Genomic DNA, 15528 nt, shown 5'->3' with positions numbered 1-15528 from the left:
CTGGACCCGTATACGACAGGCTGCCACCACCAATGATGAGGAGAGTGGCAGGTGAAACGACCACTATGTCAATCGGTGTTTATCTGGCAGTGCTCGGTAGCCCTACGCGTACTTTGCACGATAAAATATATAGCATATTTTTCTCGTACCGCCGTGACGCTGTAGCATGCTGTCAGTGTCACTGACAGCGTCAGAGGGGGCAGGCGGGAGGCGCTCCGATTGCCCGATTAGGCAGGACCGGCAAACGCTGACAATGCCCGACGACATGGACGGCGGCTTCAAGCGACACTCCATATTACAGTACTACTACATAGTATACTACTTGTACTAAGACAGCCCCGAGCCCCGGTACAACTGCTGGTGTCAATCAACAAGCAGTCCTGAGCCTTGTTAGACTTGACCGGAGGTCAGATGAGCCAGCCTAATCAGGCCTGGGACCTGGGCTGTCTAGTGTTATGATTTTCCCATGCTTATCTCATTCTATTTCCATTCCGAGCATTGCTATTGGACAGTACCTTTCTCTGGGTAGAACTTCCCATGGATGCTATCTTCGTCTCACATGTTATCTCCCTTGACTCACCTTCTACCAATGGGCACCCTTGTATTTCTCATTTCTCTGAGTTACGTTCTCACAGGATAGCTTACGCGTCCTTTCTTATTGTTCTCTTCTTTGGGTATTAACCCCTATACCAGTTACTATATATACTGTAGAAAACCCATGTATTCCTTAGTTCAACCTCCTGTTGAATACAGTGATTACCTGGACTCTTGACTTGACCATTGGCATTGGCCTGGCCAGACCTACCCTTCAGTACGCTTACTGAGGTAGTGACGACATAACTGTTGGCACATGGCCCAGTTATCTCAAGATGACTAGTTAGGACATTGCTTCCTAACACATGCAGCAAAAGTAGAGCAGAGAATAGAGGCCAAGGCCGTGAGACAATTGACGTGACGTTGAAATCAGTGAGCCAGCCAAGGCAGGCGTGACTGGAAGCAGACCGTTATATGCCGACTGCCCTCCACCTGCCTTATAAGGGAGGTAATACAGTCTGACTTCGGGAGACTAATGATTTGGATACAACAAAGCAGCACTACATATGTTGCTATAGGGGGCGCGAGTTTTCGTCTTCGAACTCGAAAACAGGCTCTTAGATCTAATCTCTTTTATGTCTTAGACGTCTTGCTAAGACACATAAGATGCTCTACAGTGCTTTGCATATGAAGCCGGAAAACACGCCGCGCAAAATCTTGTTTGTAGTAGCCAAATAATACCATAAATGGAAATCCATCACCGAGCCTTGGGCCGTCTTGTGACCTATGTCACGCCTCTCGCCTGACCTGTAAGTATGATCCGATGAACCAAGTGTAGGGCCAGCATACCTGTGGTTGCCAATGATCCGTACTACACCGCTCATCCAGTATACATGTCTCCACTTCGCCAGGATGCCGTTCATGGTTGTCCGTCCAGTTGACCTCGAGACGAGCACCAAGTGGTGCCTGAGCTCAACTACCCATTCAGTTCCGGTTGCTCTGTATGACGCGCCATGGAGCCCATTGCGAGGATGGCTCAGGTGCAGGAGGATAAAAGGACAAGGATCCAGCTGTAAGTTGGCCATCGATCACCCAGGTTCCCCCTTTCCTTCTCTTGACCTCCCCATGTCTCTACAATAGAACTGGGAACAGTGTGCTGCTCAGTCAAGCACGGCAAATGCCCCCAATGGCACTCAAACGCGGCCTGTGTCGAGGCTGTGGCTTCAACGAGGCGGTTGGATTGGTGAGTCTACTTTTGCCCTACGAGAGTGATGGTTCTGAACTGTTTTGCAAGATGGTGCAGTCACTCCGACACAGTTCTACCACTCCCATGAGGAGATCGAACAAACCCGCCAGGCGGTGTTTGCTGCCATTCGGAGTGTGGGAGCGCTTCTTGAGAATGTGCACACCGTGCATGTTCCGCTCACGCCAACCACTCCGGGGCAGGGTCATCGTCTTCATGGTCAGGAGCTGGCACATCTGCCACCTCCATATGAGGCCGCTGTCGAAGCTCAGCCGCTACCGTACCATATTGGTACACCGTGAATGCCTGCTGCTGACGCTGATGTACATCACCCTATTTCGCGCGGTGGATGTCCACTCGAGCAGGCTGAGACCCAACCCGAGGAGAGAGACGAACATGTGCATGCCGGTGTAGCGGCATCCGTAGCAGTCGGGTCTGATGCCAGGGCCATGCCTGCTGGCCCCGGAGGGACTACTGCGACAGCTAGAGCTGAATTTTTAACATTCACTTCTGTGTCTATCTGATGCCTCATCCAGCCCTCAACAAATAGTGTTGTAGCTGTGACCCTTGTGTATACAGTCAAGGAGAAGGGACCGTCAAGCCGTGGGAGCAAGATCGTCACCAAGAAAATGCAGCTCACGAAGAATGCGCTCCTCACATTCTCTGAGGACCTGCGTCGGGCCGACTTCATCTCTGTGATGCTAAAGGCACATGACCTTGATGATCAATATGCAGCGAGTCCGCATGCAGGGCCAGGCTTCAAGCTGTGGTGGACCGGTACAAAGTAAGTACTCACAGTCCATAAATCGATGATTCCCGCTCAACTTCAGCTTAGCAAGAGTGCAGTGGCTACGATTGACACTGATGATGACTTCGCGATCACGGTGGGTGCTCTTCTCAAGAAGAGGCCAAGCAACATCACTGCGGAGCTCAATTCAGACAATATGGAGGGCTTCTGCATCTGTAAATGTGTGAGTGTCAGGCTCTGAGACAAGGTGGTTATCTGATTGTGAGCAGCCTCTCGCAGTTGCAATTGCTCCCGACGACGACAATGAATTGCTGGATGGGACCATGGTATGATCAGGCACTTCATAGTTGGCCGGTACTAACTGTACGCTCAGGTCCCGCGCCTCGACTCGTATTCCGATGAGGCGCAGCTCCATGGAGGTATCATCATGGAGTTGAAGGCCCTTCACAAGTGCACCGAGCATCTTGGCGAGAATGGTGATACGGGGCATTGCTACAAGAGTGAAAATGGTCATATTGGCTTGAATAGCCGTCACCTGAAGATATGGGCAGCTGCTATAGTGAGTTTATCTCTACCTGATGTAGTATTATCCCACGTGGGAGTTGCTGTCCCATTTCAGGTGGCACATGAGTGTACCAAGCGCGTTCCCCCGAACACAAGCGAGTTCAACGGAGTTCGGGATGGCCAGCCCTCACTCATGAAGGCTCGTGGCCGCTCTGGGCCGCGACCTATGTCTTCAGTTCCCCAGTCTACAGCAACCAGTTTCGACCCGAACATGCTGCTCATGGCGGCATTCATGCCAATGCTGCAGAATCAGAATATGGTCAACTTGCAGACTCCGGGTGCAGGTCCATCTGCATGTGAACATCCGTCAACACCGAAGCATCACCATATTGCCTCACCCCCTCTTTTGCCCATTCCTGAACACCACTCTGACTCAACTTCCTGGACAAGCAAGGGGTTGATCTTTTGGCCTTCGAGGAGAGTCTCGCGGAGAAGAGGTTAAGCCCGGACATCCTCAGCAAGGTTCCAGTTGAACGGCTATGCACCATCACTGGTGCTGTCGAGGGTGATGTCTGGAAGCTTCGGGAGTTCGCCACTGAGTGGCATGCCAGGCTTGTTGAGAAGTGTCGCCACCTTGGAGCTTGAGCCGGCAGGTATCATCATTCCCCCAAGTTCTAACTTCCACTATACTAGTATTCCTTCTGATAAAGTATCCATCACTCCTTTACACACTGATAGTCTTCCCATTCATTATGATATATTTTTTGTACCCCTTATGAATATCCACAATTAGTAATCCATCCTATAGCATCTTCCTCCGTGACTGCAAGGGCAGCCTGATGGATCAGCCACGGCCTAACCTGCGGATTGACAGCCTCGGCCTCATGCCGCCGCAACCATGCCTTTATCAAACTGAATGCCTGCTCTATGGGATTCATGTCGGGGGAGTACGGGGGCAGATAGATGAGCTTCGCACCTGCAGTATCTAGGTGAGTTTCAGTCTGAGAAGTATGCCACTCGATGCTTACCACAGTCTTCCTCAACCACTCTCCGGATGTCCTTATCATGATGGATGGAACAGCTGTCCATGATGACGACACCGTGGACCCCTGGGTATGGATTGAGTTTCGGGGCCTGACATGCCTTTGGAATCAGTTCTGTAGCTCGATGCCGCCCAACAGAAACATATCAGATCAGACCGTAGGAATCGCAAAAAGTGCTCCTTTGTGACAGAGCCTTCAAAGATATCAAGTGCAACAATCCCTTCGACCGAGAGTGCCGGCAAAACCGAGTAACGTTGACTGCGAAGGAAGGTGTCACGACGTACACAAGCTTGTCCCAATCCGGCCCATCCCATATGTCTCTGGTTTGTCAGATCATCCACACTCGACTCATCCAACCACACGATCGATTCCATAGGGAGATCCCCCCATTGAGCTTGCCAGGTTGCGCATAGGAGCTCATTCCGCTTGAGTGCAGCTTTTGATATCTTCTTTCGCATGATGGCAATGTTCTGGAGTGCGTGAGAGATGGAGGCCACCAAGACATCCAGACTTCTCTGGTCAGCGAGAGCCTCCTGGATTTCATCCAGGTAGATTGCTGGATTCTCCCACAGCAATCCTTGAATGAAGTCGAGATCTTCCGTGGCGAGTTTGCAAGGGCAACCTCGAGGTCGGTTCGTTGGGTCAATAACTTCTCCATACATATTGTAGACCCGTAGAACCTTGTATATCGTGCTGAGAGAATAGCCTGAAAGGTCCTTTATTTCACGAATAGAACGTCCCTGTTCATATTGCCATGTTATGACCTGCTTGCGCAACTCAGGCGTGGTGTGAGTATGGGACATCGAAGGTGACAAAAGGTCACATCGCCGGCCTGAGGTGTGGTGATCAATTACTATATATGGTATTATTTGGCTACTACAAACAAGATTTTGCGCGGCGCGTTTTCCGGCTTCATATGCAAAGCACTGTAAGATGATTTCCCGTTTTGCCAGTGTGATGAAGTCGGATGTGGAGACTATTCAAGTTGGCCACATTCATTGCAATCTTTCTGTAGCTGGGTGACATAGCTTATTACCTGTCATTCAGCATACCAGAAATACTGCTTTTTTAATCTACTCTGAATCTGATCTGATTTGTATGTCTGGCCTCTATGAATCAAACTTTTTCCAGTCAGTATTTAGATCCCGTAGCCTCTACTGTAATGCAAGGTCTTATTTCAAACCTAACATGGTCTGGTCCAGAGAGCAAATCACCTGATCAGGGGCACACTCAAGCCTATGAGGAGATAAAACAACTTGTGAAAGCTGGTGGAGAAAACCCCACCATATGTCAGTAAATGGTGCACGCTTTGGGAATTGCAGTATTTAGGGCCAGGCAGAAGATTGTATGAATGGTAATTTCCAGCCAATCAGAGCCCGCAGAATTCCCTTTCGTACAATCTTTTGCCCGCCCCTAAAGACTGCAACTCCCGCAGTGAGAGACCCCCGGGCGCGAATGAGTCTCTGCCAGGAGACAGTCGATCAGGATGGAGACCGAGACTCCACGAGATCGTACCCAGAGACCGCTGTTTCAGGAAAATGGGGGTCCATCTCCTTGGCTCCATGGCTCCGCACACGTCCATATCGCACGGACGGAGAGATCCGAGATTGCTGATGGGACTTGCGCACATCGACGAGTGGGAGCGCACGCAGGCGGTACTCGGTCGCGTGCTCGTAGTCGAGGAGGAAGCCGGCGAGGCCGCCGTCGCCCCGGGCGCCGAGCATGGTGTTGAGGTCGACGCCGCCGTGCATGTTGCTGAAGTCGAGGCGGCTGTTCGCGGTGTCGACGTGGCGGAGGACCTCGAGGCCTGGGTGCATGTTAGTAGCTGTGCAGGCAAACGGGAGAGGGGTTTGCGGGGCGAGACTGACTGACACTCGAGCACCTGGACGGCGATCCGGGCGGCGTCGTTGAAGCTGTCCTCGATGTCGGCGAGGAGGGAGAGCACGCGGTGCGGCGGGAGGCGGTAGTGGACGTGGGCGTTTGCGGGCGTGTGTGTAGCGCGCGCGGGCTGCGGGGCGGACGGGAGGGCGAGGAGGGCGGCGCTGCGCGGGGATAGCTCGCCGAGGATGTCGTAGGTGCGGAGCTGTCCGCTGTTGACGGCGAGCACAACGGGGTGCAGAACGTGCTGCGCGGAGAGGGCGCGGGAGGCGTCGGCACAGACGGCGGGGAGGTGCTGCAGGAGCACGTCGGCGCGATCGGCGGAGATGGATACGGCGTGTGCGCGGGGGATGGCGAGCTCGGCGGAGTGGACGGTGAGGTCGTCGACTCCGGATAGCACTTTGCGGTGGACGTGGAACAGATTCGGCTTGTCGGTCTGCATTGTCAACGAGGCCTGAGGACGGCGGGGTGCCTGCGACTCCGTGGGAGCGCGTGTTGGGACACTGATTGCTATTATTTAGCCGTTTCCCTACTCGAGAAGCGCCCACGGCTGTCGGCAGCTTATCCCTCCTTTGAGTATAAGTTGAGCTTGAGTACTATTCCATACCCATTATTTTATCATAGCATATTGAGATCAATGTTAACACCTTGAGTCATAGTCAGTTCGCATGCTGTTAATCGGGCTGGGTGAGTTTCCAGGTCCGGGAGGTCCAATGGAATCCTACAATATTAATGGGCAGTTCAAGAGACATTCCATGTGTACATTTGGCACGCCGGGATGTGCCGGTCGGTCGAAAAGTGGTCCGCATGTTGGGGTGCCAGAACCCCTCCCACTCCCAAAGGAGGGGCATTCCGGACTTGTCTCATTTATTCCACTTTCTGTTTTATTCTGACTTCATTATCTCCTCTTCCATATGGTCTTTCTATGTCATTATATCGGTACAAATTGGGGCAACAAACTCACCCAGGACCCCTATACCTAGGTACACGGCCAGCCGGAATTCTGACAGAAAGCTGCAAACGGGTCAAGCAGGGAATTCTGCAACTCTGCTGTTGACAAATTTTCAGTAGTCATGTAAAAATATTTCACCTTGGTGGTTTTGAAGAATATTTCAACACTCCTGGTCAAATATTTGCACGATTGGTTCCCCCTCTCAAATTCTGACTATCACTTATCGGCACGAGAGCTTGCCGCCAGGTCTCGCGTCATATGTGGTGTTGCCGGTGTGCCGCTCGCTCCCACGGTTCAAGTCGGACTTCAACGAAATTTTCTCTTCGCCCTCTCTTGTTTTTCAACCACCGCGATCTTTCGCCCTCTCCTCGCCCTCTCCAGGTCCATTCCCTTGACCTGTCATGCCAGTGTTGTGCCGGTCGACGACTAGTCCGTGCAGTCCACCCGTCGACTTGTCGACTAGTCGACAGTCCGGCGCGTCGACCGTAAGTCTTGTCGACTGTCCCACGGCGTTGTCGACTGTCCCACGGTATACGAGAAGCTCTGAGCAACATGCAGCGGTTTCCCCCGAAGGCAAAAGCCGAGAAGACTGGCCAGGGCCAGGCCAGGGACATCTTTTCCTGGTCAGCGATTGGCTCACGCCTCCACGCATCAGTCCGGTCGACTATTCTCACGGTCGACCGTGGACTGTTGTCGACTAGTCGACGACTTGTCGACTTTGTTGACTTTGGTCGACTAGTCGTCGACCGGCACATCACTGTGTCATGCTCCTCCGCTCTCGTTGCTTGCACTCGCACAGCTTTGTCTCTCGCGCGTAAGTCATCATTTCTTCTCCTCGCGCTGCCTATTATACAGTATGGTTCGCCCGGGCCACTGCACCAAGTTATAACTGTGTATGTTCCCTTACTGAGGACTGCCATTCCTTAGGTGTACCTCCGTAGACATCTGACTAGACTGCTTAGATTGGGTGAGTGCATCCTTGCTGCTCCAATCTCTTTGTTCACTTACATATATTGGCTGTTGGGGAATGTTTGTGAGGACAGATAGGTATCCCGTGTCTGGAGTATTGTGGGCCATACATATATCTAGAAACTTCAGGGTGTATGCAGCTTTAGATAGAACAATAAAATCCTTGCATTATTGCATAGTATGATATATAATACAGTATCTACCAAGGGACCGGGAGGAACCGGAATGTGAGCCCGAGGATGGCTGAACCACGGATGACGTGGTAGTCACGAGTAGATCACGTGCATTTGCTCATAACAATTTCTGACTTTCCCCAATCAAATCTTTGCACAAGAAGTCATTTTGTCGCTTTTTTAAAACAAAAAAATGTCACAAATTCTGACTAGTGTGATTTGACGTTTTGACTTCAAGGGGCATTCAAATATTTTCAACCAAAGTGTCCGGCTGTGTAGGTCGAATCGGATACGGGTCCCGGTCAAAATGGACCCGGTCAGATTTGGCCTGTGCCACAGCGGGTACCAATGTCCGGGTCAGAAACCTTCCGGAGCAGCAGCTCGGATACCATCCCGGTCAAAAATGCTCCGAGCAGACCGCTTCGGCAGCAAGCCACAATGCTTACCGTGGTGACTATATACCTGTGACTTCGTGTGGCATCCCATCAAATCAACAGTTTGGTGCCGCTCACAGGGATGACAGGTTTTGTGTGGCTCGGCTGGTATCAAATGCTAAATTTGATTATTGCAGCACAGGATTGCCTCAAAAGCCTTGATACTTGGAACCCCACAAGCCTGATTAGCTTGAAGGAGGATCAAATGGAATCTGTATCTGCTTCGTTGTAGCTTTTCACCGTACCTTGTATAAGGAATGACCATGTCTTCGCATCAATGCCACCGTGCGCGTACTGCTCATAGACTGCATCTCCGACCGTTCTTAGCATGGCGAATACGCAGCCGAGTCCAGAAGACCACTCGGAAATAATCCTTAGAATCGAGTACAAAACTGCTACTCACTACATAACACCATCTCCACTTTCCCATACTGCCCCTTCTCCCTCATGTCAAATGCTGTACCAAAGTGTGCTTGCCCCCGCTCAGCGGAACACTGCCGTTCCCGGGCAGAGTAACGACACCAGACGTCCCCTCCGGAGTATCGACCTCAACTCTCAGAGTATCATCGGCAATGGACCAGTCGACCCCAAACCATCCCAACCCCGTCTCGAAGCCACCGGCCGCCGACTTAAGCCCGCTGGTGATGGGTGCAATCGACCATGTCCGGCCCTGGGGAGAAGTCAGCTGTAAACCCAGCACATGGAACGTCAAGGCAGGCGTCGGGCCTGTGCTCCATCCATGCGCGTGGCTGGTGTATGAGTCGTCGTAATCGTACCCAGCGGCCGCGCGGTAGCTGTCGAGACGAGACGCCGACATTAACTTTGGCGCGGTCCCACAACACGATGGACATACCCCAGCGAGCCATTGGCCGTGAATCCTTCGAGAAGCGTCGACTGCACGCTTATGTTCGTATACAGCATGTACCCCCATTCCTTGCGCAACAGATCCAGCGCGCGCTCGCCATTTCCGGCGATGAAATGCGCACGAACCTGAGTGATGATCAGCAGAGCGTTTTTTTTTCGCAGAGGCGGTAGAGAAAATCACCTCAAATCCTCCAACGAAGGGTATGATCGTGTCGTTCAGCTCTGGGGAGAGCGTACCGATATCCGTCCAGAATTGGGTCAGTCCGTCGCTAACGGCCTGAGTCTGGCTCGCGTTGTTCGTCAGATTGTACAGCACCGCCAACGAGTTGCCGTCTTGCGGGTAAAGACTGGTCGTATCATTATCGCGGTACAACCCAGCGGAGGCGTCCCAGAGGAGGTCATTGTACGCTGCCTTCAGGGTGGTCGCGTTAGTGGCGTACGCAGCTTGCGAACTCGTGTCGTTTACGTAGCCGGCGAGCTCGGCGGCGGCGACATACGTCTACGATCGGTCAGCCCCGACGCACCGCTACGCATCGCGGACAGACTTACAGCATACATCAAGGCATTCGCCGCAGAGTTGCGTCCGGCACCTCCTACCCTTCCCCAATCGTTGGAAAAGTCTGCCCTGACGTTGAGCAATCCAGTCTCGTCGATCTGGCTGCTCAGAAACGCTACAGCTTTGGTGTAATTGGCCCAGACGGTCTGCACTAGGCCGATATCACCCGTGTACAAGAAGTAGCTGTGCGTGCCGAGAAGACTCCAGGAGATGTAGGTGTCGCTTCCCTGCGCATTGATAGTAGGGCCGGAATAGTTGAGGGCACCAGTGGTTGCATCCTGGGTAGAAAACATGACTAGGAGGGAATTGCGCGTTGCGATGAGATCGTTGGTCGAGACGAGCTGTGTGTGGGTCGATATTCCCATGTCGCCTGACCCCTAATCAGACCACTCATGCAAAAAAAGTGGAATGTTCAGACTGACCAGGCCAGACAGTTCTGCAAGCAGTGCAGGTCAGACTCGTTTGTCCGAAGATTAATATTGCAGGCGCGGGCTTACCTGTCTCTCTTGGCTCCATCAACTAAGCATGGTCCCGAGACAGGACCAAGAGACGCATTATTGGCCCATCCTGGGTTACTTCTGCGTCAAATCCAGTGCGCCTGCGCATCCGTGCTCGCGGGACGTACCTGGCAAAGTGACAGTGCCTGCGCTCTGCCTCCCCTGGTCGGAGGCTATGGTGTTCGTCTGTACAGTATACGCTCCCGCATACCAAAGCTTCGTCAGGAAATCATGGTCGTCGTAGACAGGGTCTTCTGCATAGAAGTAACCAGTGTAATTCCTCAGGTCCTCAATATGAGGCGCGAACGTGATCACAACGCTGATGTTCGAAATCGTGAGAGGTGCCGCCGAGTTGGAGACAATGGTTAAGTAGCGAAAACCGCCACGGAGGCGTTCCGTCGGCTGGGTGAAGATACCGACAGTTAAAGGTGCCGGGACGGACTCGACGCCGTCCGCTCTCTGGAACGGGTTGGTTATTACCGAATCGTCCGACCATTCTGGGTTGATGAACAGCGGCGACTCGGTGAAGGAAAGCGAGAATGCCGATTGCGACGTCGCATTGTCTACATTGAGTGACACTACACCGCCGACCTGTGCATGCCATACTCTCAGCACTAAGATATGCTCAGCATGGCTCCCGCTACACTTACCTCCTTGCCGAAATCGAGCGTGACATGTGATCCGTCCGAAGAAAACGTCGCTTGACCGTCTGGGCCACTCACAAGCCCTTCGGCGCCCGCAACAGAGCCTACAACAGAGTAGACCCGAACAGGCACCACCGTCTTCGACGCGGGCGCATAGTTGAACTCGTCCCAGGGACCCGAGGGGGCCCTGGCGTAGCATGATGCCGCAAGAGCTACAAGAAACGCGAGGGACCTCATAACGCAGCAAGACCACGACAGTCAAGCAGCCCTCGAGACCTCGTCGCTTATATACGCTGCATCGCGAGCCATGACGCTTCTGGCCAGCTGATACCTAGAGAAGCCGCGGTCAGTATTTGCCAGAAGACTGAGCGAGGCGTGCTAGAGAGAAAGATGGTGCAAGTTGCAGCAACCTGGGCTCGGCATTTCATTGGCAATCACGCCCTGCGTACACATTGCATGCCTCTACGGATGTGCTGAAAGTGCTACAGCCATAGGAACATACAATGGGCAAGCTTCCGGGAGGTGTCGAGCGGCTTTGAAGGAGATATTGTGCTCCTCACTCGTGAACGCGTGAACATCGATGTTCGGCACAGCAGTCACGAGTGCGTCCTGTCTTCGCGAGTGTGGTACTGTGTGGTAGAGAAGAAGATTCGCGTATTTAGTTTTGTCATAGCCTGGTCAGGTGCATCCAGGTATTTAGCCTTTGAGGAAAATACCAGCGTCTACCATGCGTTCGAGTGAATAACGACGAACGTGCTTACAGACAGCCACCGCAATAGATCTCACATGCACCTCTGCATTACAATTCCTGCCTTTTTATTCTCTTCTGTAACTAACAGGTAAAAATATGCAGCGAAAGGAGAAAAGAATCACGGGAGGGCGGGAACTAAACGCGAGCCGAAAACCACCATCGTAACGTAACGTAAGACGCGCTCCAGCCACAAAACCAAAGCACCAGCAGCACCATTATTATATCGTTTAGAAGCACTTGCGGTGCACAATCCCCGGACCTGACTCGTCGTACTCCTGCTTCGAGCACCACAGGTTCTGGAACGTCGACAGCGACGCCAGGATGGACCCACCGATCCAGACGGAGTACTTCCGCTCGGGCGGCGCGACGATCTTGACCTTCACGCTTGACGGCGAGAGCGACGTCAACTCCTTCTGCATACGGTCGGCGATACCCGGGAACATGGTGGTACCACCGGAGAGCACGACGTTGCCGTACAGATCGCGACGGATATCGAGATCGCACTTGAAGATGGAGTTGTACCTAGAGATCTTGGTCAGCACCGCTACTTAGCCAACATATCTCCAAGAACTCACGTCGTGTCGTGGATACCCTGGGCTTCTAGCGACAGCATGGCGGGCTGGAAGAGCACCTCCGGAGCACGGAACCGTTCGTTACCGATAGTGATAACCTGACCGTCCGGAAGCTCGTAGCTCTTCTCCAAAGCACTGCTCTGCGCAGCAGTCTGGAGCTCCTGCTCGAAGTCGAGAGCGACGTAGCAAAGCTTCTCCTTGATATCACGGACGATTTCACGCTCGGCAGTCGTCGTGAAAGGGTAGCCGCGCTCCATAAGGATCTTGATGAGGTAGTCGGTCAGATCACGACCGGCAAGGTCCAGACGGAGAATGGCGTGCGGGAGCGCGAAACCCTCGTAGATGGGGACAGTGTGCGTGACACCGTCACCAGAGTCGAGCACGATACCGGTGGTACGACCGGAGGCGTACAGGGAGAGCACGGCCTGGATGGCGACGTAGAACGCGGGGGCGTTGAACGTCTCGAACATGATCTGCGTCATCTTTTCACGGTTGGCCTTGGGGTTGAGGGGGGCCTCCGTGAGCAGGATGGGGTGCTCCTCGGGCGCGACACGGAGTTCGTTGTAGAAGGTGTGATGCCAAATCTTCTCCATGTCGTCCCAGTTGGTAACGATACCGTGCTCGATGGGATACTTGAGGGTCAAGATACCACGCTTCGACTGTGCCTCGTCGCTGCATGACGCGTCAGGGACACTCGTTATGTTGAAGAACAGTTAGACCCACCCGACATAGGAGTCCTTCTGACCCATACCAACCATCACACCCTGGTGACGGGGACGACCGACGATGGACGGGAAGACGGCACGAGGGGCATCGTCACCTGAGACATGTCAATACCAAACTCGCAAAGCAAATAGCATTCTTCAACATACCGGCAACTGCAAACAGGCACGATTAGCTACGCTCAATTCACAGAAAGATGCCATGCACTCACAGCCAGCCTTGCACATTCCGGAACCATTGTCAATAACCTACGCCCGAAACACGTCAAAAGGGGTCCCCATCTGCACATAACACCACGTCTACGCACGAGAGCAGCGACTTCGTCATCCATGGCTGGCGATTAATTCGTGAAAGTAAAAAGGAAAAGAAGAAGAGGGGGATCCTAGAGCTTCAGGAGGGCAAGAGAAAGATCACCAAATTGCCAGCGACAAGCCGTTTATATACCGCAATCAAGATACACCGTCATCGCAACACAGGTATGCGCAGCAACAGCGGATGTGTAATGGACCGAGCGTGGTGTTATGGTCAGCGCTGTGCCGAACGACGACGAGGGCATAAGACCGACCTTTGCTAAGAGCTCGGGGGCGCGCAGGCGATGGTAGGGCAGAGGGTGGTGACGGTCAGGAGCGTCGTCGGTTATCCGATCCACTTTTATTTAGGGCAGGTCCCCCGGAAGCACCCCCGATATGGCCTCCGGGGACTCCGGGGACCGCCCGGGGCACCCAATAATGAAAGCCAGGAGGATGGAGACAGTTATGTTTAGATGCATTTGACGGTATGGAAGGGCGTGGATTCATATTTGCCAGCTCAGACAGGCTGCGACTCTATTTCAGGGCGAAGGGGTTTTGTCTAGATTACGCCTCACAGACCGGATCTGTATCAGGGCTGATCAAATTGTGTTTCTTTTGCATTAAATGCGACGCTGGTGTAGAAGAGAAGGTGCATTACTCGGTAGTTTAATCCCAACTCAGAGCAGGGGTGCTCATGCACGAGGACTTTCAAACTCGAGCGAGGATCTGCGCTGAAAGCACACTGTTATTCCTATCTTGAGAGAGGTCAAGGCGGAGGCTGCTCAAGCGGCTGGATCCAACAAGTGGCATTGATACACAGTTTACCCACTGTATATACATACCGGAAGGTTCATGACAGTACGACGAGGGGTTGAAGGTCATTATGGATTGTGGCGTCGCAGGAGGAGGCCTTGCCAAATCAAGGCCAAACACAGACGCGACGCGTCATTTCCATCTGCTCACGCTAAGTCCACCGTCCCGCCCTACACTTCGTCTTTTCCTGGTCTCGTACCACATACCACCTCTTGCAACCGTCATTTTGAGAGGTTTCCTACAAGATGCCGTTGGAAGCTACGTTGATGATTATCGACAATTCCGAGTACATGCGGAATGGGGACTACCAGCCTACGCGGTTCCAAGCCCAGTCGGACGCGGTGACTACGATATTCCAGACAAAGGTGGACTCGAACCCGGAGAGCACAGTCGGATTGATGACTATGGCAGGCAAAGCGTACGTCCAAATACCTCACTGCTCACCCCTCTGCCCACTGGCTGTGCAAAGCACCATACTGACGAACCACCATACAGCCCAGAAGTCCTCGTAACCCACTCGCGCGACATCGGCCAGATCCTCCAGGGGACACACAAAGCCTCCAGCAAGATCGGCGGCTCCGCGGACATCCCCACCGCGCTCAACGTCGCGCAGCTCGCGCTCAAGCACCGGCAGAACAAGAACCTGCGCCAGCGCATCATCCTCTTCGTCGGCTCGCCGCTCGAGGGCGCAGCCGCGGACGAGAAGGGCATGGTGCGCCTCGCGAAGAAGCTCAAGAAGAACAACGTCGCGGTGGACGTGATCGCCTTCGGGGACGCGATCGAGGAGGGCGGGCAGGGCCCCGAGGGGAACGTGCTGAAGGCGTTTGTGGACGCTGCGTCGAGTGGAGACAACTCGTGAGTTCGGTTATACAAACCTCGACGAGCATGCTCATGATATGTTGTGAATAGACATCTAGTGTCGATCCCCCCAGGGCCCCATCTCCTCAGCGATATGATCATTTCGTCAGCTATCCTCGCGGCTGACCGCGGCATTCCAGAGCCCATGGCTGACGGCGGTGCAGGTGGCGAAGGTGCTGCAGCGGGCAGCCAATTCGAATTCGGCGTTGACCCGACTCTGGACCCGGAACTGGCTATGGTGAGTGTTGCTCTGCCATACATGGTACAGAGACTAAATACTCTTTAGGCACTGCGTATGTCGATGGAAGAAGAGCAAGCGCGGCAAGCAGCAGCCCAGGCGCAGCAAGCCTCGACACCAACACCCGCTACGACGTCAACACCAGCTCAGCCTGCTGCACCTACGACGACTACAACTGTGACGGTACCCGCCGAGCCCACGGATGACGAGGAAGAGGCGATGCTGCGGCAGGCGCTGGCGATGA

At 53.5% G+C, this 15528-nt stretch overlaps 6 protein-coding genes across 6 annotated transcripts; 2 read left to right on the top strand and 4 right to left on the bottom strand.

The window, feature by feature from the left end:
* Nucleotides 1–1720: 1720 nt before the first annotated feature.
* Nucleotides 1721–3674, top strand: GLOTRDRAFT_91259 (uncharacterized protein; the record flags this gene model as incomplete). The annotated part of the gene is made up of 7 exons (XM_007864471.1): nt 1721–1777; nt 1852–2068; nt 2357–2561; nt 2613–2748; nt 2899–3084; nt 3145–3373; nt 3484–3674. 7 exons carry the CDS (start codon nt 1721–1723, stop codon nt 3672–3674), a joined length of 1221 nt encoding a protein of 406 aa, XP_007862662.1.
* A 901-nt stretch (nt 3675–4575) lies between these two features.
* On the bottom strand, nt 4576–4851 carry GLOTRDRAFT_23147 (uncharacterized protein; the record flags this gene model as incomplete). The annotated part of the gene is made up of 1 exon (XM_007863444.1): nt 4576–4851. A coding segment is annotated over one exon (276 nt), but the record flags the coding sequence as incomplete, so codon positions are not given.
* Nucleotides 4852–5472: 621 nt separating this feature from the next.
* On the bottom strand, nt 5473–6392 carry GLOTRDRAFT_136553 (uncharacterized protein; the record flags this gene model as incomplete). Its single annotated transcript, XM_007864470.1, has 2 exons — nt 5473–5879; nt 5945–6392. 2 exons carry the CDS (start codon nt 6390–6392, stop codon nt 5554–5556), a joined length of 774 nt encoding a protein of 257 aa, XP_007862661.1. The 3' UTR covers nt 5473–5553.
* A 2531-nt stretch (nt 6393–8923) lies between these two features.
* GLOTRDRAFT_136552 (Six-hairpin glycosidase) lies at nt 8924–11276 on the bottom strand (the record flags this gene model as incomplete). The annotated part of the gene is made up of 8 exons (XM_007864469.1): nt 8924–9272; nt 9332–9468; nt 9524–9841; nt 9892–10268; nt 10321–10334; nt 10396–10465; nt 10524–10986; nt 11046–11276. 8 exons carry the CDS (start codon nt 11274–11276, stop codon nt 8924–8926), a joined length of 1959 nt encoding a protein of 652 aa, XP_007862660.1.
* Nucleotides 11277–11795: 519 nt separating this feature from the next.
* GLOTRDRAFT_114353 (actin 1) lies at nt 11796–13707 on the bottom strand. Its single transcript, XM_007864468.1, has 7 exons — nt 13651–13707; nt 13393–13473; nt 13297–13333; nt 13235–13240; nt 13086–13182; nt 12366–13034; nt 11796–12312 (listed from the first exon to the last, which is right to left on the bottom strand). Exons 2-7 carry the CDS (start codon nt 13414–13416, stop codon nt 12018–12020), a joined length of 1128 nt encoding a protein of 375 aa, XP_007862659.1. The 5' UTR covers nt 13417–13473; nt 13651–13707; the 3' UTR covers nt 11796–12017.
* A 726-nt stretch (nt 13708–14433) lies between these two features.
* Nucleotides 14434–15332, top strand: GLOTRDRAFT_33689 (uncharacterized protein; the record flags this gene model as incomplete). The annotated part of the gene is made up of 3 exons (XM_007863523.1): nt 14434–14606; nt 14684–15043; nt 15098–15332. 3 exons carry the CDS (start codon nt 14434–14436, stop codon nt 15330–15332), a joined length of 768 nt encoding a protein of 255 aa, XP_007861714.1.
* Between the last annotated feature and the right edge of the window lie 196 nt (nt 15333–15528).

The sequence above is a fragment of the Gloeophyllum trabeum genome, assembly GCF_000344685.1.
Source record: "Gloeophyllum trabeum ATCC 11539 unplaced genomic scaffold GLOTRscaffold_00002, whole genome shotgun sequence".
NCBI lineage: Eukaryota > Fungi > Basidiomycota > Agaricomycetes > Gloeophyllales > Gloeophyllaceae > Gloeophyllum > Gloeophyllum trabeum.
Note: the sequence above shows the minus strand (reverse complement) of the source record. Positions and strands in the feature narration are given on the sequence as shown.

Excerpts from the sequence above, each read along its gene's own strand:
- GLOTRDRAFT_114353 (XM_007864468.1), bottom strand. The coding sequence starts at position 13,416 with ATGGATGACGAAGTCGCTGCTCTC. Across the intron at positions 13,035-13,085 it reads CAGAAGGACTCCTATGTCGG|CGACGAGGCACAGTCGAAGC; the intron begins GTGGGTCTAACT and ends CGCGTCATGCAG. Across the intron at positions 12,313-12,365 it reads CAGGGTATCCACGACACGAC|GTACAACTCCATCTTCAAGT; the intron begins GTGAGTTCTTGG and ends CAAGATCTCTAG.